The sequence below is a fragment of the Rhododendron vialii genome, chromosome 6a (genome assembly GCF_030253575.1).
Source record: "Rhododendron vialii isolate Sample 1 chromosome 6a, ASM3025357v1".
Taxonomy (NCBI): domain Eukaryota; kingdom Viridiplantae; phylum Streptophyta; class Magnoliopsida; order Ericales; family Ericaceae; genus Rhododendron; species Rhododendron vialii.
In genome coordinates, this window is record NC_080562.1 from 30,081,415 (window position 1) to 30,100,314 (window position 18,900).

The 18,900-nt window shown below is 36.5% G+C and overlaps 1 protein-coding gene across 1 annotated transcript; it reads right to left on the bottom strand.

The window, feature by feature from the left end:
* Nucleotides 1-642: 642 nt before the first annotated feature.
* Nucleotides 643-14,534, bottom strand: LOC131329154 (transmembrane E3 ubiquitin-protein ligase FLY2-like). The gene is made up of 15 exons (XM_058362232.1): nt 13,809-14,534; nt 12,519-12,591; nt 12,039-12,166; nt 11,155-11,270; nt 9,829-9,889; nt 9,322-9,388; nt 9,166-9,243; nt 7,619-7,776; nt 7,472-7,531; nt 7,186-7,279; nt 5,853-6,020; nt 3,715-4,043; nt 2,055-2,171; nt 1,799-1,965; nt 643-1,017 (listed from the first exon to the last, which is right to left on the bottom strand). Exons 1-14 carry the CDS (start codon nt 13,974-13,976, stop codon nt 1,864-1,866), a joined length of 1,719 nt encoding a protein of 572 aa, XP_058218215.1. The 5' UTR covers nt 13,977-14,534; the 3' UTR covers nt 643-1,017; nt 1,799-1,863.
* Between the last annotated feature and the right edge of the window lie 4,366 nt (nt 14,535-18,900).

Genomic DNA, 18,900 nt, shown 5'->3' on the forward strand with positions numbered 1-18,900 from the left:
CTAAACTTTTTTGCCCAGAAGCTCATACCGGTAAGAAAGAGTAACTCTTGCCAATAAAAGTTGCCAATAAAATCCGAGCCATTGAATGTTGCAATATATGATCCAGATTTAGGCTGACTCGTCCAATTAAGGACCAGAGATAATCCAATTCCTTTTGAGACCGACTTGTAATATTACACGTCAAAAGGTAGAAAAATCGGACGAGACAGTCTACTCAAGTCTAGAAAAATTTACCACCCGAATTGATGAATCCATGTTCTCCGGAAAAAACCCCAATTACCTGTGTTTGGCTTGCGGAAGTTTTCAAAACAAGCTTAAACAGTGTGCTACCAACTTGATGAGCTTAAAAGGTTTCAAAAACCGAACCACTAAGCTTCGATCGATTAAAGCTCATTTGTCTACAACTTGACCAAATTGAAAACAAAGCTTGTAAAAGTTTCCAAATCAAATGTAATCAACCCATTAAAATGACCAATTCGTATCAATTCTTCGGCAAAGATACGTTCTGGAAACAGGAGTGGACTCTGTCTTCTAAAAAAATAAATCACATCTTCAACAATAGTCTCCATTAATCTCACTCTATCTTCGGATAAAAAAAATAAATAAAATCTCACTCTATTGTACTTTCCAATCTCCAAAGGGTTTGTGAACTTGTGGTGAACATTCCAAAATCCAATCACCCTTACAATAAATGTACACTGATACAACGATACGGAAAGAGGAAGGAAAGAAAAGGAAAAAGGATATCTACATCAACTTGGCAGCTTCAAACTGCTTTTGGTTTTCTGCAGTAACCTAGAATTAACCTACTTCTTTAGAAAGAAAAATAAGTGTAGCGGTACAGCAAAGTACTATCGGAAGATTTACATCTTGGCATCGAAAAACAGGAACTATAATACACATCGTACAAACAACATTACTGAAGCCAGCTACAAACAGTTGCGTAGTCGCAAAACCCCCAGATTTATTATGTTAATGATAGCATGTGCTGCTGAAAAATCTACAATTTTTTGCCACCTGAAATGAAATGGCATGGTAAGTACATAAATGAAAGATTGACCTGAGATGAAAACTACTACAAAAATTAGTCTCAACCAAATCACAGGGATAAGGAAATGCTAGCAAGCATGAATACAAAATGTATAACTAACAAAATTAAAATTCAGATGAATAATATATTTTTTAATTTTAAAACACTTGGATTAAAAAAAATTCTACACCATTTTGAGCCGCGTGTATAATGGACATTGAAGTATTTCTGAAATACTCAAGACATTGTTTTCCCACATGTCATACGTGAAGTATGAAAATAATCAAACACTTTCCAAGAGTCTTCATAACCCCAACAAAATTTAGGTTATGCGAAAAAAACAGCAGTCAGTGACCTAGTAATGCACTCATAGTCTGAACATTTGACCCTAGACAATAGGCAGGGCTCCCAATCCACCATCTACATGCCCTCTGGGGAAATCAAACTCTACCCTGCCCAATGGGAGAGACAGCAAAACCACCTGGCCCACAAGTTCTTTATGGCCGCTTGACTGGCCCGATGAGACACGGGACTGGATTCAATCCCGCGGGAGGTCAGTCCAGCCTTCCGATGCAACAATTGGTTGGACAACCAATTTAGCAAAACATGGGGTATAAAGTACCTTAGCAAATGTTGCTAATCCCCACACAATCAGTTTGAGCGGATTGCTCATCCTATGGCAATATATATCCCTCACTAATAGTCCAGTAAAACATGGCCTAAAAGTTCACAACAGGCTAGCAATTCTTCTTTGTGTGAAAATATTACCTCAATTAACAGGTTTCACCATGTCAGTAATCCAGAGATATAAAGCATAAAGTAATATGATCTTCTTAGGCTGGTGGGAGTGGACGCCGGCAAGTTGGACACTCCATCTTTATATCCATCCATCTTTGTAAACAACCAGAGTGGAAGAAATGATCACATGGCGTTACCTATCAAATGAAAATTGGAAAGTTGAGTCAATAATGCTCAAATAGAGATTGCATCTTTAACGGATTAAACCAGAAATAAAATACAATACCATGCAGTCATTAGCACGTTGAGGGAGATCAATGGAAGTCATGCAAATGACACAGTCGGTGGCATAATTTCCATCCTGCTCAAACCTTCTATAATAGCTATATTTCTCAGGTAGGATCTGCAGCATCATATCAAGATAAAATCTTTGTCAAATCAGCCATTGCAACCTTAAGGCTAAAGTTACACATGCATCGCAATCCAATTGATGTTCTGCTTCTGTAAATGAAAAATAAAATGCAAAACAATAGCTGTAACGATGCGTGCTTCAGAGCAGAATAGTTTCTGCTTTCTTGTTTTACAAAGAAGATCGTGTCATTAATTGAACTTGTTAACAAAGCTACCCTACTAATGACAAATTCAAGCTCAATTGTAAACAATGACCACTTTGTTTGGTTGTCAGTTTTGAGATAAAAAAAAGTTATATAGGTTTGCGTTGATCAACCAAGTACTTTGCATGCACAGTCATACAAGGCAACCTGTCTTAGGCCAAAGATGAGAAATAAATTTATTGTACAATAAAAGCCATCCGAAAGAAATGACAACTAGAAAGAGGGACAGTAGAAGTATTAGACCCTTCAGTTTACCCGAACATATAATCCTAAAAGACCCACACAAACTAGCTGGGTCTAAAGCTGTTTGCTCCAAAGAACTCCAAGGTGCCACTGAAACAGTACAATGATTGAATAGTCTGAGGACCTGATAAATGGATTTGCATATTAGAAGCTCTAACTTGCTGGTTTCACATTAGATGCCCCAAATTTACTTTTCCAGGCTCCCTATATTGTCGAAGTACTCTCCACTTAGTTCATCAACGCAACTCACACAATATCAGTTGTGAAAGCTTCCATCAAATTTCATGAATCCAAACCACATGGTGGTTAAACGATTACTTTTGAACCACAAGGGAGTTGTGTTCTGAGGAATACTATGGGGCCTGAAGTATAATTACTTGTAGAGTGAAACAGTAAGGTCCCATACAAATTTTGGATCACGAGGGCCAAAATCGATGAGCTTCATAGAGGCAAGGTTAGGCCCATTTTGGCTCAGCAAGCTAATTCAATCAGCATTTCTTAAAGTGAGAACTGAATGAGCTATTCAAGAGGGCCAAAATCAACTTGTTCATCACTTAAACTGGGCTTGAATCGGTCAATAAAGAGGTACAGCTAACTAGTTACAAACACTTGGTTCATTTCCAGTCCTAGTTTGCGTAAAGGCATAAAGTAGTTGGAACTGTATTACAAAAATCACTTGATGAAGGCTCAAAAAAATTGAATCTTACTTGTGTGGGTACAAGTGCTTGTGGAACTGCAGATGAGCATATTCACATAGATAATCAAGGTCCATAATTACGAAATCTTGGGGTTTTAAAGAACGTTGTGGAATCAAAAAAATAAGAAAAGAAATAACCACAAGGAAGTCACTTGCATACTTGGGTCAAGCTTGCCCTATGGCAGAAATTCTTTGCATACCAAGATGGCATCTGATTTTTTTGGTTTATAAGAAAGGTTCATATGTCCATCAAAAGTGTGGGTGAGAGCTCCTTGTGGAGGAAAGTCGAGATAGTACATAATTTTGTATTTGAGAATACTATCGACTCTGTATACTATCAGTAAATAAAGCAAATATCATTATTGCAGCTTAAAAATGATCATGAATCAAACCTGACGAGGAATGAAACACCGAGATCCAAGATAGTGCTGTACAAGAAGAATTGATGCTTGGAATCCCAGGAATACACCCAAACAAATACACCAAATCTTGTCCGGCTCAATGCGCATGAAGTTGTGAGGACAACCAAAGACATACAATGGAATAGCCAGCCTTGTGACAGTCATGCCTAATATGTAATGAGGATGCAATGGTTTCCTTGAGTCACGAACAACATTGGTGATGATTTGAGGTATCCAAAAGGAGTGTATAAGGAGAAGAATAGGCCGCAAAAATTTATGAAACTCGTACATGACCAAAATGCCACCTAAAAGTATCCCATCTGCAACATGGTGTTATAGTCAGTAACTTATGTAAATATCTTATACAAAGGTTTTCCAAGATTAAATAAGGAACTCAAGCCAGATCAGAGTGAGTTTTTTAATCACCACAAATGCAGTAACGGGTTGGAATTTCGAAATGCGGGGCGGTTCCGGGGACAACTAATTAGACACCTAAAAAAACACCTCATAGTTCCCGATCAAATTTTGATGATCCGAGTCGCTTAATGTGATCAAAACGTGATTTTAAGGTTACCCGCGAGAAATTAGCAAAAATAATGACCTGGAAAGGCTTGATCTGAGCAGTTTTTAGCTTAGATTTGATGAACGGTTCAATTAAAAACTGCTCAAAATAAGCACTTCCCGGTCATATTTTTTGCTAATTTCTTGGGGGCACCCTTAAAATCACATTCTACACACATTGAACGGTTCGGATCATAAAAATTTGATCGGAAACTATGAGATTGAGATTTGGGGTGTTTTTTTGGGTGTCCCTTGAACCGCCCCGTTCTAAATGATATGCAAAAGCATATGGTAATGAAGGAAAAACTGCATAGTGACCTCAAATAATTTAGTCTGAGAATTGAAAGCGAATCCCTATATTGCCATTGAGGAAGGTCAAGAAGTTATTTGGTATGTGGGGCCTACTTGTAGCCGTAGGTGGATCATGTTTACTTTGAGCACCATCATTGCCCAACTTTTCAAATTTTCTGTGGAAGTCCCTCTTCTTCCAATCAACAGAGTGATTTGGAATGATTGTGCTGATGTCATCACTCTGCTAAACTGCCTGGGTCTTCATATTCTCTCATAGATGTGCTTAATGCTTTGAAAGAGCATCAAACAAAGCTCTAGATGCCTAAATTTTGGAGACAGATAGCAATACTTTCCACTTTTGGACTTGGTTGAAGACGTTTCACAGGACAAATTAGGATCGAAGGGATGAAATGTAACTACAATATGGTTCGATATGCATTTGAAATACCATGTTTGGCTCCCATTCTAGCGTACAATTTTGCATAGCGATTTCGAAAATTAGTTTTGAAAGCAAAAACCAAATGTTAATATCATGTTAAGTGTTTAGCAAAAATAGTTGTCGAGAATTCGAAAACTTCTTGTCTCTAAAAAACAGGTGGTTTTGAAAAAAATTCTCTTGGAAAACTCTGAGAAATGAGAACAGAAAACAAAACCAAAAACGATATCCAACAGGCAAGCATTAAACTGTTGTTTATGTGTCTGTTTAGATTGTCCAGAATCCAGATCGTAATCATGGATATCATTTATCAAATGGCAGGGGCAGGGATTTCTTCCATGGAATAAACCAAATTCCTCACCCTCCGTCATGATCAGATAACACTTCCAAACCCAAAAACATTTAACTCAACATTGGTGAAAAAATCACATTAATACGGGAAAGTAACTAAAAATACCATCTATATCCAATGGCACGAGCAAAGATTTTTCCATGGAAATCCCACTCCGTCATGACCCGATAATATTAATACTTCCGAAGCCAAAAACAGTTGATCCAACAATGCTGAAAGAGTGTAATTAATAAAGGAATGTAAAACTAAAAATATCTTCTATATCATTGACTTGAGCTTGTTGGGCAAGAAATTGTTAAGAGATGTGATTGTCCTTTCACTACATTTTGAAAGAATATATCCACCAAATACACAACTTCAAAGTAAAACAATGGGTTTCCAATATGTAACAGTCTTCCTCACCAAGTCAATCTTTAAAATAATTCTTCCAAACAATATCTAGTTTGCATTCAAAATATGAAAAGTATGGATGGAAGGCATAATACTTACAGAACCGGCTATAAAGAACAGAAAGCTCACGCCTCATGGCTTCCCAGCCCTCTCCGCTATTCATAGGCCTACTTGCTTTCCATATAGCAAGAAGATACCTCATCTCAAATATTGAAAAGACAACAAACTTGAAAAAAGCAGCAGTTGCAAAAGCATTAAACAGGGACTCTGCATGGAAAGAAGTAAAAATTAGTCCCAACAACCAAACTAACAATCAGCAATGAAGGCACACAAGAAAGGAGGTTATGTGATGTGACAGGCAAAAGTTTATTGTGATGATGGTAATACCGTACACAACACCGATAGGCATTACATGGAGATGCTCTGAAATATGTTAACAAGCATGGGTTGCAGACTTGCCGGTTCTATAAACCTTGGGAGACCCCCGGCGCATTCAAGTCAAAAGAGAAACTGGAACCAATTCTACAGGTAGAAACTAATGTATTGCTTCCAGTTCAGAACAACCAATCATATATGGCCTTGTTTCCACCTTCTGGCTACTCCAGATACATTTGCTTATTGCACTTTGCGTTACACAATTGCATACCAGACCCTTTCAGCAAAAGCGCTGAAACAAGGACTCCAAGACAGGAAGGACAGGGGAATTAATTCCACAAGTAAAAGTACACACACATGCATGTTTGGTATAATGCAAACGACAAAAGGAAAAAGTAGAAAGAAAATGCATGCTGCAGGACAAGAAATATGCATGCTACCATGGATTCAAACAAAAAAGGATGTGCAATTTTCTAGTAAAACTCAAGCATACAGTTGTGAGTTAGGTACAGTATATAGTTATGATATCTGTTTCTTCCAAGCATGTACTTGTCATTCTTTAAGTTCATATGAAACAGTCAAGGTTGTCAAAGCGGGATAGTATGGTGTACTGGTGTTATTCAATTCATGCATCGTATGGGGAAAGTGTTACTATATGATACACTTACAAAGGCACATATAAAGAACTCAATGTATTCATCAAGTGTCAATAGCATCTCCTTTTCCCTTATGATCATAATCCTTCACAGATTAACAAGATGAAATTCACATATTTACCACGTTGTACAGAAGCATGTAAAAGGAATATTTGGTGTCTGTAATCGCAATGCGCAAAAGGACTTAATACCAATAGAGGAAGGCCCTCTATCTCAAAGACACTAACCATGCTATCATTAGGATGATTTAGGCAGACAATGGCCGAAAGTTACATTCATATTCACCACTCTGGGAGGCAATAACCTTTTATAACTCCATTGGAAGGCATTAAAAGCACAGACTGTAACACTCTCAAGGTAAAGGAGATTAAAAAGAAACACTCTGCCTAAATCAATCTTACCAACTAGGATCCCAGCAGTCAGATGTAGAAGGCAAAGATAAGCATCCATAATAGCCTGTTGCCCAATCATTATTATTGAAACTTTGGCAGCCCCCTAAAAGAATGAAATTCATATTTTTTATTATAAGAATGAAGACACAGAAGACAAAATATCAAAAATTATCGTGTTACACAAAACACAAACTATAAGTAGCATCTATGCAAACTGAAAATGTTGTTAACAACATAACATAGGAAAGTCTTGGCCAAATAAAAGTACCAAAAATGATAGAGACATTGATCTTACAGATTGTGTGTTGCTATGTTCCATTTGCCGTATTAACAGAAGAACTTGAAGGAACGAAACCTGATGCATCGAGAATCAAGGAATCCATCCAAAAGCAGCTGATAACAATGTGATGATGCCACAAGACTAAAAAGTAGTGAAGGATACAAAAGTGACCATCAAGGTGTAGTTGACTGCTTTGTTGTAATAAACCTCAACGTTAACAGAAGTAGTGTTCAACAGCATGGGGGAGAAGCAATCTCCATCATCATCAACTGAAGGACTTTCCATTAATCCTTCTATGTGATAGCGATCATGATCACCATCTACAAGGAGGAAATATATTCATGTTGGATGAACCATAAACCAAAACCTCATCAGAAGTTAATGTACGGAAGTAACACAAGTTCTTATCCCCTATCTGCAGTTGAACAAACAACACAGGCCCCAATGCAACCGAATACTTCTACAAAATGCTCTGTGATGCATCTGCAATGCTTCCTAGATTATCCATATTATATTTTAGAAAGGAAAGAGACCTTTTTCATTTTGAAAATGTATTTAATCCTTTCGGACATTCTTGGACACTTGCCTGGAATGCCTTGTAAGTTAAACTGCAGTCCTTTCAGTGTAGTAATGCGGACATTTGTGAAGGAAAACATAATTCAGGTTACTTTAACTTCCATTAAGGAATGATGTAAAAAGGCAATTGCAAGCCAATAGATTATTCCACCATTCGACAAGATCTTCTAGATTGTAGTCTGATTTTCTGCCCTGAGCAACTTTACTAATGAAGGAAAAAGCCCGTAACTTAACTGATATTATACAGGTATAAAGCGCAAGTGTTTATTTTCCTTCACAAATAAGAATATTGAAGGCAAAATGCCAGTGTCAGGCCTATTGTGAGACTGCCAGTATCAGATCAATTGAAAGCATCTGACGTGGCATATGTACCCAACAAGAAGTAGCAAGTCGAAACCAATCCAAACACACTAAGCTTTGTGTCCAATCATTTGGGGCATTGCACAAGAATCCTTTTTTCACCATTTATGCTTTGTCAAGGACTTTGAATTGAATTCAGTTAGGTCATATTCTTAAATTCTAAACCATTCCATGACAAAAAGAAAAACATATGACCGGATTGCTCTTGAATTCAGGTCTCTCCGTCTGCATTTGTTCCTCGTTAGCATTTTGCTTCACCCCTTCACATTCTATTTCAATCTATCTTGGAATCTTTGCATCTCCACATGCAAGACAAGGTTGCACATAAGGGAGGGTGTGAATAACTTGATATACTTTGTTGGGCCCATTTCCTAACAGCATGAGCTTTTGAGACTACTGGTAACTTAAGAACCTATCGAAGGCACTTCATATGACACATCATTCTACATAAGACCAGCAGAAGAAAAGTTTGACAGCACAGCACAGCTCAGCTTGTCCCCATATACCAGATTTTTCGACAGTTTAGTGGATTTGGATATGGACACATCCCAGCCGGCAGCATAACCATGCCCACATTGAAATCGCTCCTTGTGAAAATGGACTGCACTAGTGGAGTAGCAGTTGGTAGAACAAGTACGGTGTGCAGGAAACAATTTCAGCACCACACAGGCGAGAAAAAGATTCGAGGATATGATTGCAGACACGCATAGTGGGAAAGGAAAAAAGAAAAAGAAGAAGAAGAAAGAATTCATACGCTGAGAGAACTCAAATACCATTTTGGGTTGCCGATACACGAGAAATTTGAGCAGCAATTTCTATATTACAACGTTTCTCCATGTCATACATTGGTGCTGCAATAAGCAAACGCGATAATTAAAACCAGGTTAAGGTAAAACAAACCGAACATGGAAGTGTAAAGACAAAATTACAATGTTTCCTCTTCCAAATCTTGTCCCGAGGAGACTCCTGGAATACCTGAGACGAGAACACTCCTAGCTGGAAAAGTAACACATGTAACAAACATCAGAAATCTTCTTGTAGAAATACTTATTCTGACATAATTTAAGCTAACCCCAATTGATTGGGACTAAAGGCTCGGTTTGGTTTGGTTTGGTTAGTTAAGCTGAACTTTTCCATCCTTGAAGGAAGTACATTGTTGATAAGCCGGGATGAGTCTGCTAACATGTTGAGATCAGCAGTTGTCCCAAAAGCTTATGTTGCAAAAAATTTGGCCCCATCAATATATATTAAACCATCCAACACAAATAACTCGATTGCCATATCACTCTATTACCAGTAATGTGAACAAATGAAACATGACAACGCAAATTTTATCTAACTACATGAAAATCAAGCAGCAGCTAGATGTATAGAACTAAAAAATTGTGACGAATCATCATTAATAACATGTTAATCAAGGTACGTAGAGGGGTTACCAAGTGATATGGATTGGATAATATATAATCTTCTTCTTGGCCGAACTCTCCCTCTTTTCCGCTGCAAGTAATAGTAAATGAACATGAGATAGCCATTTAAATTGCAAGGGAAACCCTAACGTCACAGCAAGGGATGCAAAAGTGAGCTCATTTGTGGGCCCTATTGAACCAAGCGACAAATTGGGGAAACCAACACTTGTTGATCAAAGAAGAAAAGAAAAGCTCTGAATTTGATGATCAGCTACGTAAAGTAAGACATTACAATCAAGCTTATCATGTACTAACACTAATCTCATTCCTCTAATTATTATCTCAATTAGAAATTTCAATCCTGTATTTGTCAATAGCAAGGACCATCCCAGCTAAAGATCCACCTCTAGACATTCATGTATTATTACCAGATTCCAAGCCAGTGAAATCAAGACAATCAAGTGAGCTAAATCATTCAATGAAAAACCTATATATGGGAGGACAGTGAACTTGTTCACTCAATCAACAAGAATTGGAAAATTCATAAGTGACGCTAAGATTGAATATCAGTTGTTGCGACTTAGAACAGAAACAGAAAGAGAAAGGGATCCGAGATAAATCCATATTGCTCGTTGCTCCCAAGCAATCACGTTTAGTTTTTTGGTTAACTGCTTTCTCTACAGGTCTCTCTGTCTCTGTGCGTGTGTGTGTAATTGCCTAGCTAATGCCTTTTTGTGGCACAGGGATGTCATGAAGAACATTTTAGTCTTTATATGCTAAAATGTTTGGCTTGTGGATAGGTAACGAGTCGGTGAACCAAGGAGCACCAAAACCATAATCTGTTTTTTGTTTCATGAGCATCTTTCTCTTCTTTTCTTTTTGTGATACAAACTGATCACAAAACCACGTGGCAGACAAAAAATTTAAATGGTGGGAGCATCAAAGCATTCCACAAGACAAACCCTTATTTCAACACAATGCTACACAAACCCATAAAGGTAAAAAGCCACTTCACTCATTTTATAGCAGCTATGCAACACAACATACATATAATGATGTAGATAACAGGTGTCCGATGAAAAGTATCGGTCACATATTCCACAACCTTATCCAGTTCTCAAGTGTCAGGCAAGTGATTTATAATGAAGAGTCCATGGACCATAGCATGTAATATTCAAATGTAGGACACTATGTCCACTGTAGTCAGGTTTCATTAGTTTGCAGGCAAGACCAGCTATATTCAGCTTACCCTCCATTACACCCATGACAAAGAAGTTCTAAGTTTGTCTGACAAGAACGTTTCATTGGAAATAATATGAGGAGCTTAAGATCTCAGGCAATAACCCAGGGTTATACCTGTTGGCTACCATTCGAAGTTGTCTGAACGGCCAGATATATACTCCTTCTACCTTGATTTGAGCACCACCAACTTCATGTTCATTGTCGAACACATCATGAAAAATAATCACCCCCTGTTGTGCCCAGTAAAGAAAATATCTAATTACCAAACTACAAAAACAATGGCCACAATCCATCAGATAAATGAAGAACGACAAGGCATTTTGCAACTTAAGACAAAAATAGTAGAAACGAAGACAACCATTATGTTGACTTTGGACTTAGCCATATGAGGAGCTATAAATAAAAATGCAACGGTACGAGTTATATATACTATACCCGTGAGACGTGTATAGTGTGAAGCGAAGTCCAACCTTGCTTGGGTACCAAAGTAATATGAAGAATATAAGCGTGAGGGCACCCTTACTTCAATAGCTAGCTTTTGGAGTTGAGTTCAACCCAAGACCGTGTAACATATAGATATATAGGACAACAATTGAAAGCTTCCTTCAGTCAATAAAGGAATTACAAGCGTGTATGTGTGCAGGTGGGTGGGTCGTAGCTGTGCGCGTGGGAATATGGTATTTCCTTTCTGACATTTTCCACATGAAAAGTAGGATGCTGGAAACATTCATTTAAGTTAATTAAACCAAAAACAAAAGTGAAGTTAGCAGAATTTAGGTTGCATTTATGTAGAATAATAGAAAAGGCAGTTAATATCAGTAAACTCAAATAGGAAGAAAAGAGGAATAACCCATTCTGAGTGAAAAAAAAAAAAACTCATTTAGTAGATGTAGTGCGAAAGAAAAGAGGAATACGAGAAGCACATCTGTATAGAAAAATATAACAAAAATACTGAGAAGACATGAGGGCAATGATTACAATCGAAATGACTACCTCACCTGGACATAGTGAACACCAGTTATTTTTGTTGGTGTACTAACTAACTCAATGATGGAATTGCCATTGGATTTCTTAAAATCTGGAAATCTTGAAGAGCTATTGGCTGAGTCTATGAACTTCCAAGACCCTGCATCTCACATGCCAAACAGGTAGGTAATGAGAGCAAACAAGAAAAGTGCCAAGCAAATGGGGTGTATCGTAAGTAATGGAGAAATAACATTCTACTATACTGCGCCCACTATATGAAATGAGTCTGAAATTGTCTTCCTTATTGCAGACAACCAAATGCAGCAACGACTAAGCTATAAAGGGGTCAGGCTACAATTGATGGATTATGACTGAATGCCCCAAAAGGATAGAACATATAATGCAGTTAAAGAAGAAAATTCATAAAGCAATTTGACACTCTTAAAACAACAATTCTGTCCATTCAGCTGCAACAAGTAGATGGTCATACTCACAAAAGAGAACTTACAAACCTCGGTATGTCCCTGTTATGTTCCAAGCAGAAAATGGTCCAAATTCATTATCATCTTTTCTTACAGGGAGCCACTGCAAGACAGATGACAAAGAAAGAACAAGTTCAGATAAGACCACGTGGTAGCCATAGTAATGTCAAATGCCTAACATTTCAACACTCAAATGTTCAGAAATTATCATATTCATGTACCTATGGGAACATCGAAAACAAATTCCGAGAGCAATTGTACAATTCTATACACATATGAGCCCTTGAAAAAAAAGGGTATAATCGATTTTCCTTCTCAAGTGGACAGAATATGTTTGTCTCCAAGAAAACGATAAGGCGCTGAATCAAACCAGTAAACCACAAATTACAAACAACCAAAAAGGAAACCCAAGAAAGAAAAACCACGACTACTCAGTTTGAGAAACTGTTTTGCTTTCCTAAATCATATCAGTAAGTTTTATTTGCACCCTAACACCAGCAAAGATGCATCCTAATCCTGCAGATGCCAACCAGCAAATTTACACGCAGAGCTGGAATTATAGGTTTCCCCCCACTTGCTCTCACTCCTATTACATTCCCTTGTGTTTTTTCCCCTCCATTGTTAATATTTATACCCAGAATTCGGGGCTCCTAAGTGGGAAAATCCTTCAATCCAAATTATAGGACCGTGTATCTACCAACACAACCCCAGAACTTATCTTCTATCTATAGGATATAGCAATGTTACAATGTAGCATTGAACTATTTTGCAAAAAAAAACTATGTTAGAGTTTGTTGCCCTTTACATAATCCTCCTGCCTTTAGTTTTCAAAACTGATCATCAACAATCCACAACAATTCAAACTCGTCTTTATCATAACTAGGGAAAAGAAATCGAAGTTCAAGCTCAAGAAACACCAAACCATCACTATCTTTACATGTATCAGCAACCAAATCAGTGACTGGCATAATTCCTTTTCCTCTGAACCACAACAATGACATTTTTATCCAGTAACTACAAACCAAGTCAAATCAATATACGCACAGAAAATCAAGCCCAAAAAATCACTAACCCTGGTTGTATAGTTAAATGTATCAATAATCTAATCAACAACTACACTACTTTCTTGTTGTACATAGAATCACAATGACAATACTGTATTCACTGAAAATTCGTTAATAATATCCTAAAGGTCGTTACTTTATTGCTAAAAACATATCAGACAGCACCAACACAGCAAATTTGCATAACCAATGACAAATCAATGATCCCAAAAAAAATAACCATAAGTAAGCTCAGAGAAAGTATAATTCAAACTACCTCATCGCCCCACGAGCGAGTCCTCTCTCTTAAAGGCCTCAGCCCCGAGGCAGGCCGAAAAAACACGAAACAGACGAAGAAACCAACCACAAACCCTAATCTCTTCCACTGCAACCCCGGAGAATCCGAACATTTCGCCATACACTCGTCGGCACCGGCCCGATTCATCTGCGATTTTCCCCAATTAACTGGAGGAGGGTTTTAGAGAGAGAATAAATGAAACCCATAAGAGGGTTTTAGAGAGAGAGAGTTGGAGGAGGGAGAAGGTTGCTTAGTGGAGTCAACAATAAAGAGCTAACGACCCAACAACGGCGACGCAGACCTTCACGCCGATCGGTTGGGCCGAAAGTGAGAGCCCAACGACCGATGATGGAAACTACTATTGTTTGAAGTTTGAACAAGCAAGACCTTCGCCAGTTAATTCAATAGAGACCCAGAAATTACAAAAGTTTTTTATTTTTTATTTTTTATGTGAAGATACAGGTATACATGTGCAATAATTAGACTAGTCTATACAATTAGATATAAAGGATTTCTGGGTGTTTTTTGGGGCGGTTTGGGCTCAATTTGACTCTCTCTCTCTCTCTCTCACTCTCTCTCTCTCTAAGCTGGAGTAATGGTTGGTGGCAACGTTGTTCTGGGTTGTTCGTTCTTTGTGCGGGTAAACAAGGTCTCCTCCAGTTTTTTAATCATGGTTCGGGTTGGCCTTTTACGGGTACAGGATGAGCGCCCATCAGTAACGATAGATCCACGTCGTTCATTTTATAGAGCACATTAACTACGGGATAGAGATGTGAAAAATTCAGGTTCATCTAACATCAAATGCTGCATTAACGTAGTAGCAGATGGCAGAGATGTTCAAGGAAAAACAAGGGGAAAATTTTGGAACTTAGGTCATCTACAGTGGTATAATCAAATGTCAATTATTTTTAAAGTTAACAATGTTGTTACAAAAGATCGCTCACAATAGTATAATCAAATTTAACAACATTCTTAGAAATAATCAAATTTTAGGATTTGGATAACCAAAACTAGCAACCTTTTTCAATAATCAAAATTTGTGAACCCTACACCACATAAGTTAACTAATTCCAAAATTTGTATACACACGTGTTTCAATTAGTATTTTCTTTTTCTCTTCTTCGCCTACTCTTTTTTTTTTTTTGGTAAAAAAAATAAAATTGAAGAATAAAAATTTTATGTAGCCAAGTTTCTTCGCCTACTCTATGTCTTCTTCACTTCACCCACAAACTATTTCTCTTTCTTTTCCTTCAGAAGTGAAACTCATATCTCTCGATCATCTACAATTCAACTCATCGTCGCCGGATTAAGGTGTTTAACTCTTCTTTCCTGTTTCAATCCCCCCCCCTCGCGCACACACACACACCCCACCCACACACACCCCACCAAAAAAAAAATTCATAATAGGAGGGAAGGAAGTCACCGATTTTTTTTCTCAAAATTAAGAGAGGGAATCGATATATTTTAACCCATAAAAAACGTAAATGGAGGGAAGTGAATGACGGAAAATGGAGGGGGATAGAGAGTGAAATTGTAGTGGACCCCATATTTTGGTTATGGACTAGAAGTGACCATAGTGAAGCTTAACATTGTTAAGCTTAGAAAACCTCTTAAATGAATAGTCAAAAGCTGATGTGTCAACTTTTGATTATCCTTTTTTGATTATACCACTATGGATGGCCTTAGGACCCGTTTCAAAACACCTTCTTAAAAAATAAATACTTATTTCATATTTTCAAACTCAAAAATAATATAAATGAAAAATAATTTTTTAATTTTTTTTGCATTGTATTAAAGATCTCAATGAGATCTATCAAAAAGATCCATATTGTACATTTTTAGATTTCAATAAGTCTATAATTTTTGAGTTTGAAATTGCCTTCTTAAAAAATAAGGACTTAAAATCCGTTCTGGAACGGGGCCTTAAACTGTTGAAGGAAAAACAAGGGATCCGACCTCTTTTGTAGGCCTTTTGGGTCCGCTGTCGTTGTGCTGCGTTTCGCAGCAGGGCTTTTGGGCCTGCGTCAGTTGGGCTGACTCTCACATCAGGAGTTTGGGTTTGTGTGTGCGTGTTTAAAGGATTCACTCTACCTTTCCCTAATCAGCAATTGCCTAGGTGAGTTTGATAGGTGAAATTACTATCTTGCCTTCTCTAAAAATAAAAATAAAAACTGTACGCACAAATTTGTTCTATTTATACACCAATCGATGTCATTGAAGCTAATTTTTGTGTGTAAATAGTGCATTTAATTCTCTCTACATAATTGAATGATTTCGATCATAATTTTGGGCCCATATTGAACCAATAGAAGCCCAAATTATAATTAAATTATGATTCATTTTTGGGCTTTTGTGGGTTTGAAATGAGCTCGTAATAATAATCGGAACCGTTCATTTTTTTTTAACACTAGGGGTTTGCTTGTGACTAACGGCACGAAAAAAACACGCTTTGAGCACACCAAGCCGACTTCTCTTAATTGTTTATAAATAAGCTTCGAACAGAGTTCATTTAATCAACTACATTAATAAGTATGACACACATCTATTCAATGAACATCCCTAAAAAAATGTCTAAAAATACGCATTTACTGTAGTATCTTAGAAAAACCTTAAACATAGGCAAATCTTATGGAAAATACTAGTAACAAATACAATAAAACAAAAAATGGATAATAGAAGAGGAGTGTAAGGAAATTCTCGCAATGAATGGCTATAAAAATACAGATTAACATTGAAAAAAAAAAATCATACGATAAAAAAGACACTAAGGATGAGTTTGGACAAAAAAAATTTTTTTGGGACATTTTGATTATTTCGAAAAAAATGTATTTGAATAGAAGGCAACTTTTTGGGCTAAATTTATTGTAAGAGTAAAGGTGTGTTGTTTCACTAACTGAAATAAGTATTTTTTTAAATTAAAAAAATATTTATTTTTTGAATTAAAGATAGTGAAATAATAATCTGTCTCGTAAAATAAAAATTAAGTACTTAAAAAATAAGAATTTTAGCGAAGGTGGCATAAATTTATCTTTATGCTGAGCTGAGCACAACTTGGTTGGAGGCTGTCACAAAATATTTTCTGCATTCAAGCCCAAACACTCTCAAAAAGTCAAGGAAAGGGATCCGGGGGCTCTGCTGCCCTCTCTGGGCAGCAGCCCCAACCCACACCCTCAAAACGACGTCGTTTTGAGGGTAAACTGCTGGAGCAGTTACAGATCGGCAACGTTTCGGTGGCAAAAAAATTTATTATCTTCTGTTTGCAATCCTATGAAGCAGAAACGTGATTATGAGAGCTTTAAAGACAAAATTTGATTATATTTCTTTAGAATAATATGATCAAAATAATAAGATCTTCACATCCATTCAAACAGATTAAAAATTGGAGTACTTAATTTTTTTAACCATATTTTTTAATATATAAACAGTGTAAAAAAATTAAGTGCTCAAATTTTCATTCCGTTTAAATCGGTGTAAAGATCTTGTTATTCTGATCATATAATTCTAAAGGATCGTAATTTAATTTTTTATTTTTATGACTCTCATATTAAGTATATGCTCTTTATTTAGGATCCTGTGAAGTAGAAATGTGATTATGAGAGCACTATAGACAAAATTTAATTATGACCCTTTAGAATAATATGATCAGAATTATAAGATCTTTGCACCGATTTAAACGGAGTAAAAATTTGAGCACTTAATTTTTTAATTTTTTGAGACCATTTAAATATTAAAAAATATGGTTAAAAAATTAAGTGTTCCAATTTTTAATTCGTTTGAACGGATATGAAGATCTTATTATTTTGATCATATTATTCTAAAGAGACATAATCAAATTTTGTCTTTAAAGCTCTCATAATCACGTTTCTGCTTCATAGGATTGCAAACAGAAGGTAATAAATTTTTTTGCCATCGAAACGTTGCCGTTCTATAACTGCTCCAGCAATTTACCCTCAAAACGACGTCATTTTGTCGTTTTGAGGGTGTGGGTTGGGGCTGCTGCCCCCTCTGGGCAGCAGAGCCCTCGGATCCCAAGGAAAGTCTTTGGTGAAGTTTGTCTACTGGCAAACGACAACGGGTGGATTTGGCTTTATAAGTGGAATAAATTTTTTTTTGTTAAAAAAAATCGCATTTGTTAATTTTGCATCAAATTTTTGCGACTTTTTGATTCGCCGAGACGGACGAGAGGAATCGGAAAAATATAAAATTTTGATCGAAACTCATTATTTTTTTAAAAAAAGACAAAAATAAGTATAAAAAAGGTTTTTTGACCTATTTTTGTCTTTATTAAAAAACTTATGAGTTTCAATCAATTTTTTTTTTTTTACTTTTTTGATTTCTCTCGTCGAGACGAATCAATAAGTCACAAAAGTTTATCGCAAAATAAACAAATGCAAATTTTTTTAAATAAAGACAAAAATCAGTAAAAAAAAATACTCTTCTTTTTTTTTTTACTGATTTTTGTCTTTATTCAAAAATTACGAGTTTCAATCAAATTTTTTTACTTTTTTGATTTCTCTCGTCGAAACGAATCAATAAGTTACAAAAGTTTAATATACAATAAACAAATGCAAAAAAATTTAAATAAAGACAAAAAAAATATAAGTTACTTAACTTTTTAATTCAAACCCACTCAACGTCTCAATTTTTTTTTTGATTTCTTGTGTTTTTCGGACCTAGGGTGTTGTAGTGCAACCCTGCATTACACATGTAGTGCGGTCAATTCGTCAGTCCATCTTGGCAATGTACGGTTTGGATTTTTATCTGAACAACGAACGGTTAGGATTTGTAGGAGCTCAGATTAAATCTAAGTCGTTCATGCCGAAATAGACGATTAGATCAACCGCACGACACGGTGTAATCCGACGGGTGCACTACTTCCGTACAAATCGTTTTCATTCCCTTTCCTTCCTCCTCCAATTCCCTATGGCTCCGTTCACTTGGCATGAATGTTGTATCGAAAAATTAAAAATTATTCTCAGGAAAAGTTAAATAAAGTGAAATAAAAGAAAAAGAAATCTATTTTTTTGTGTGTTCATTTGACAATTTTTTTTGCAAAAAAACTAAAGTTTAG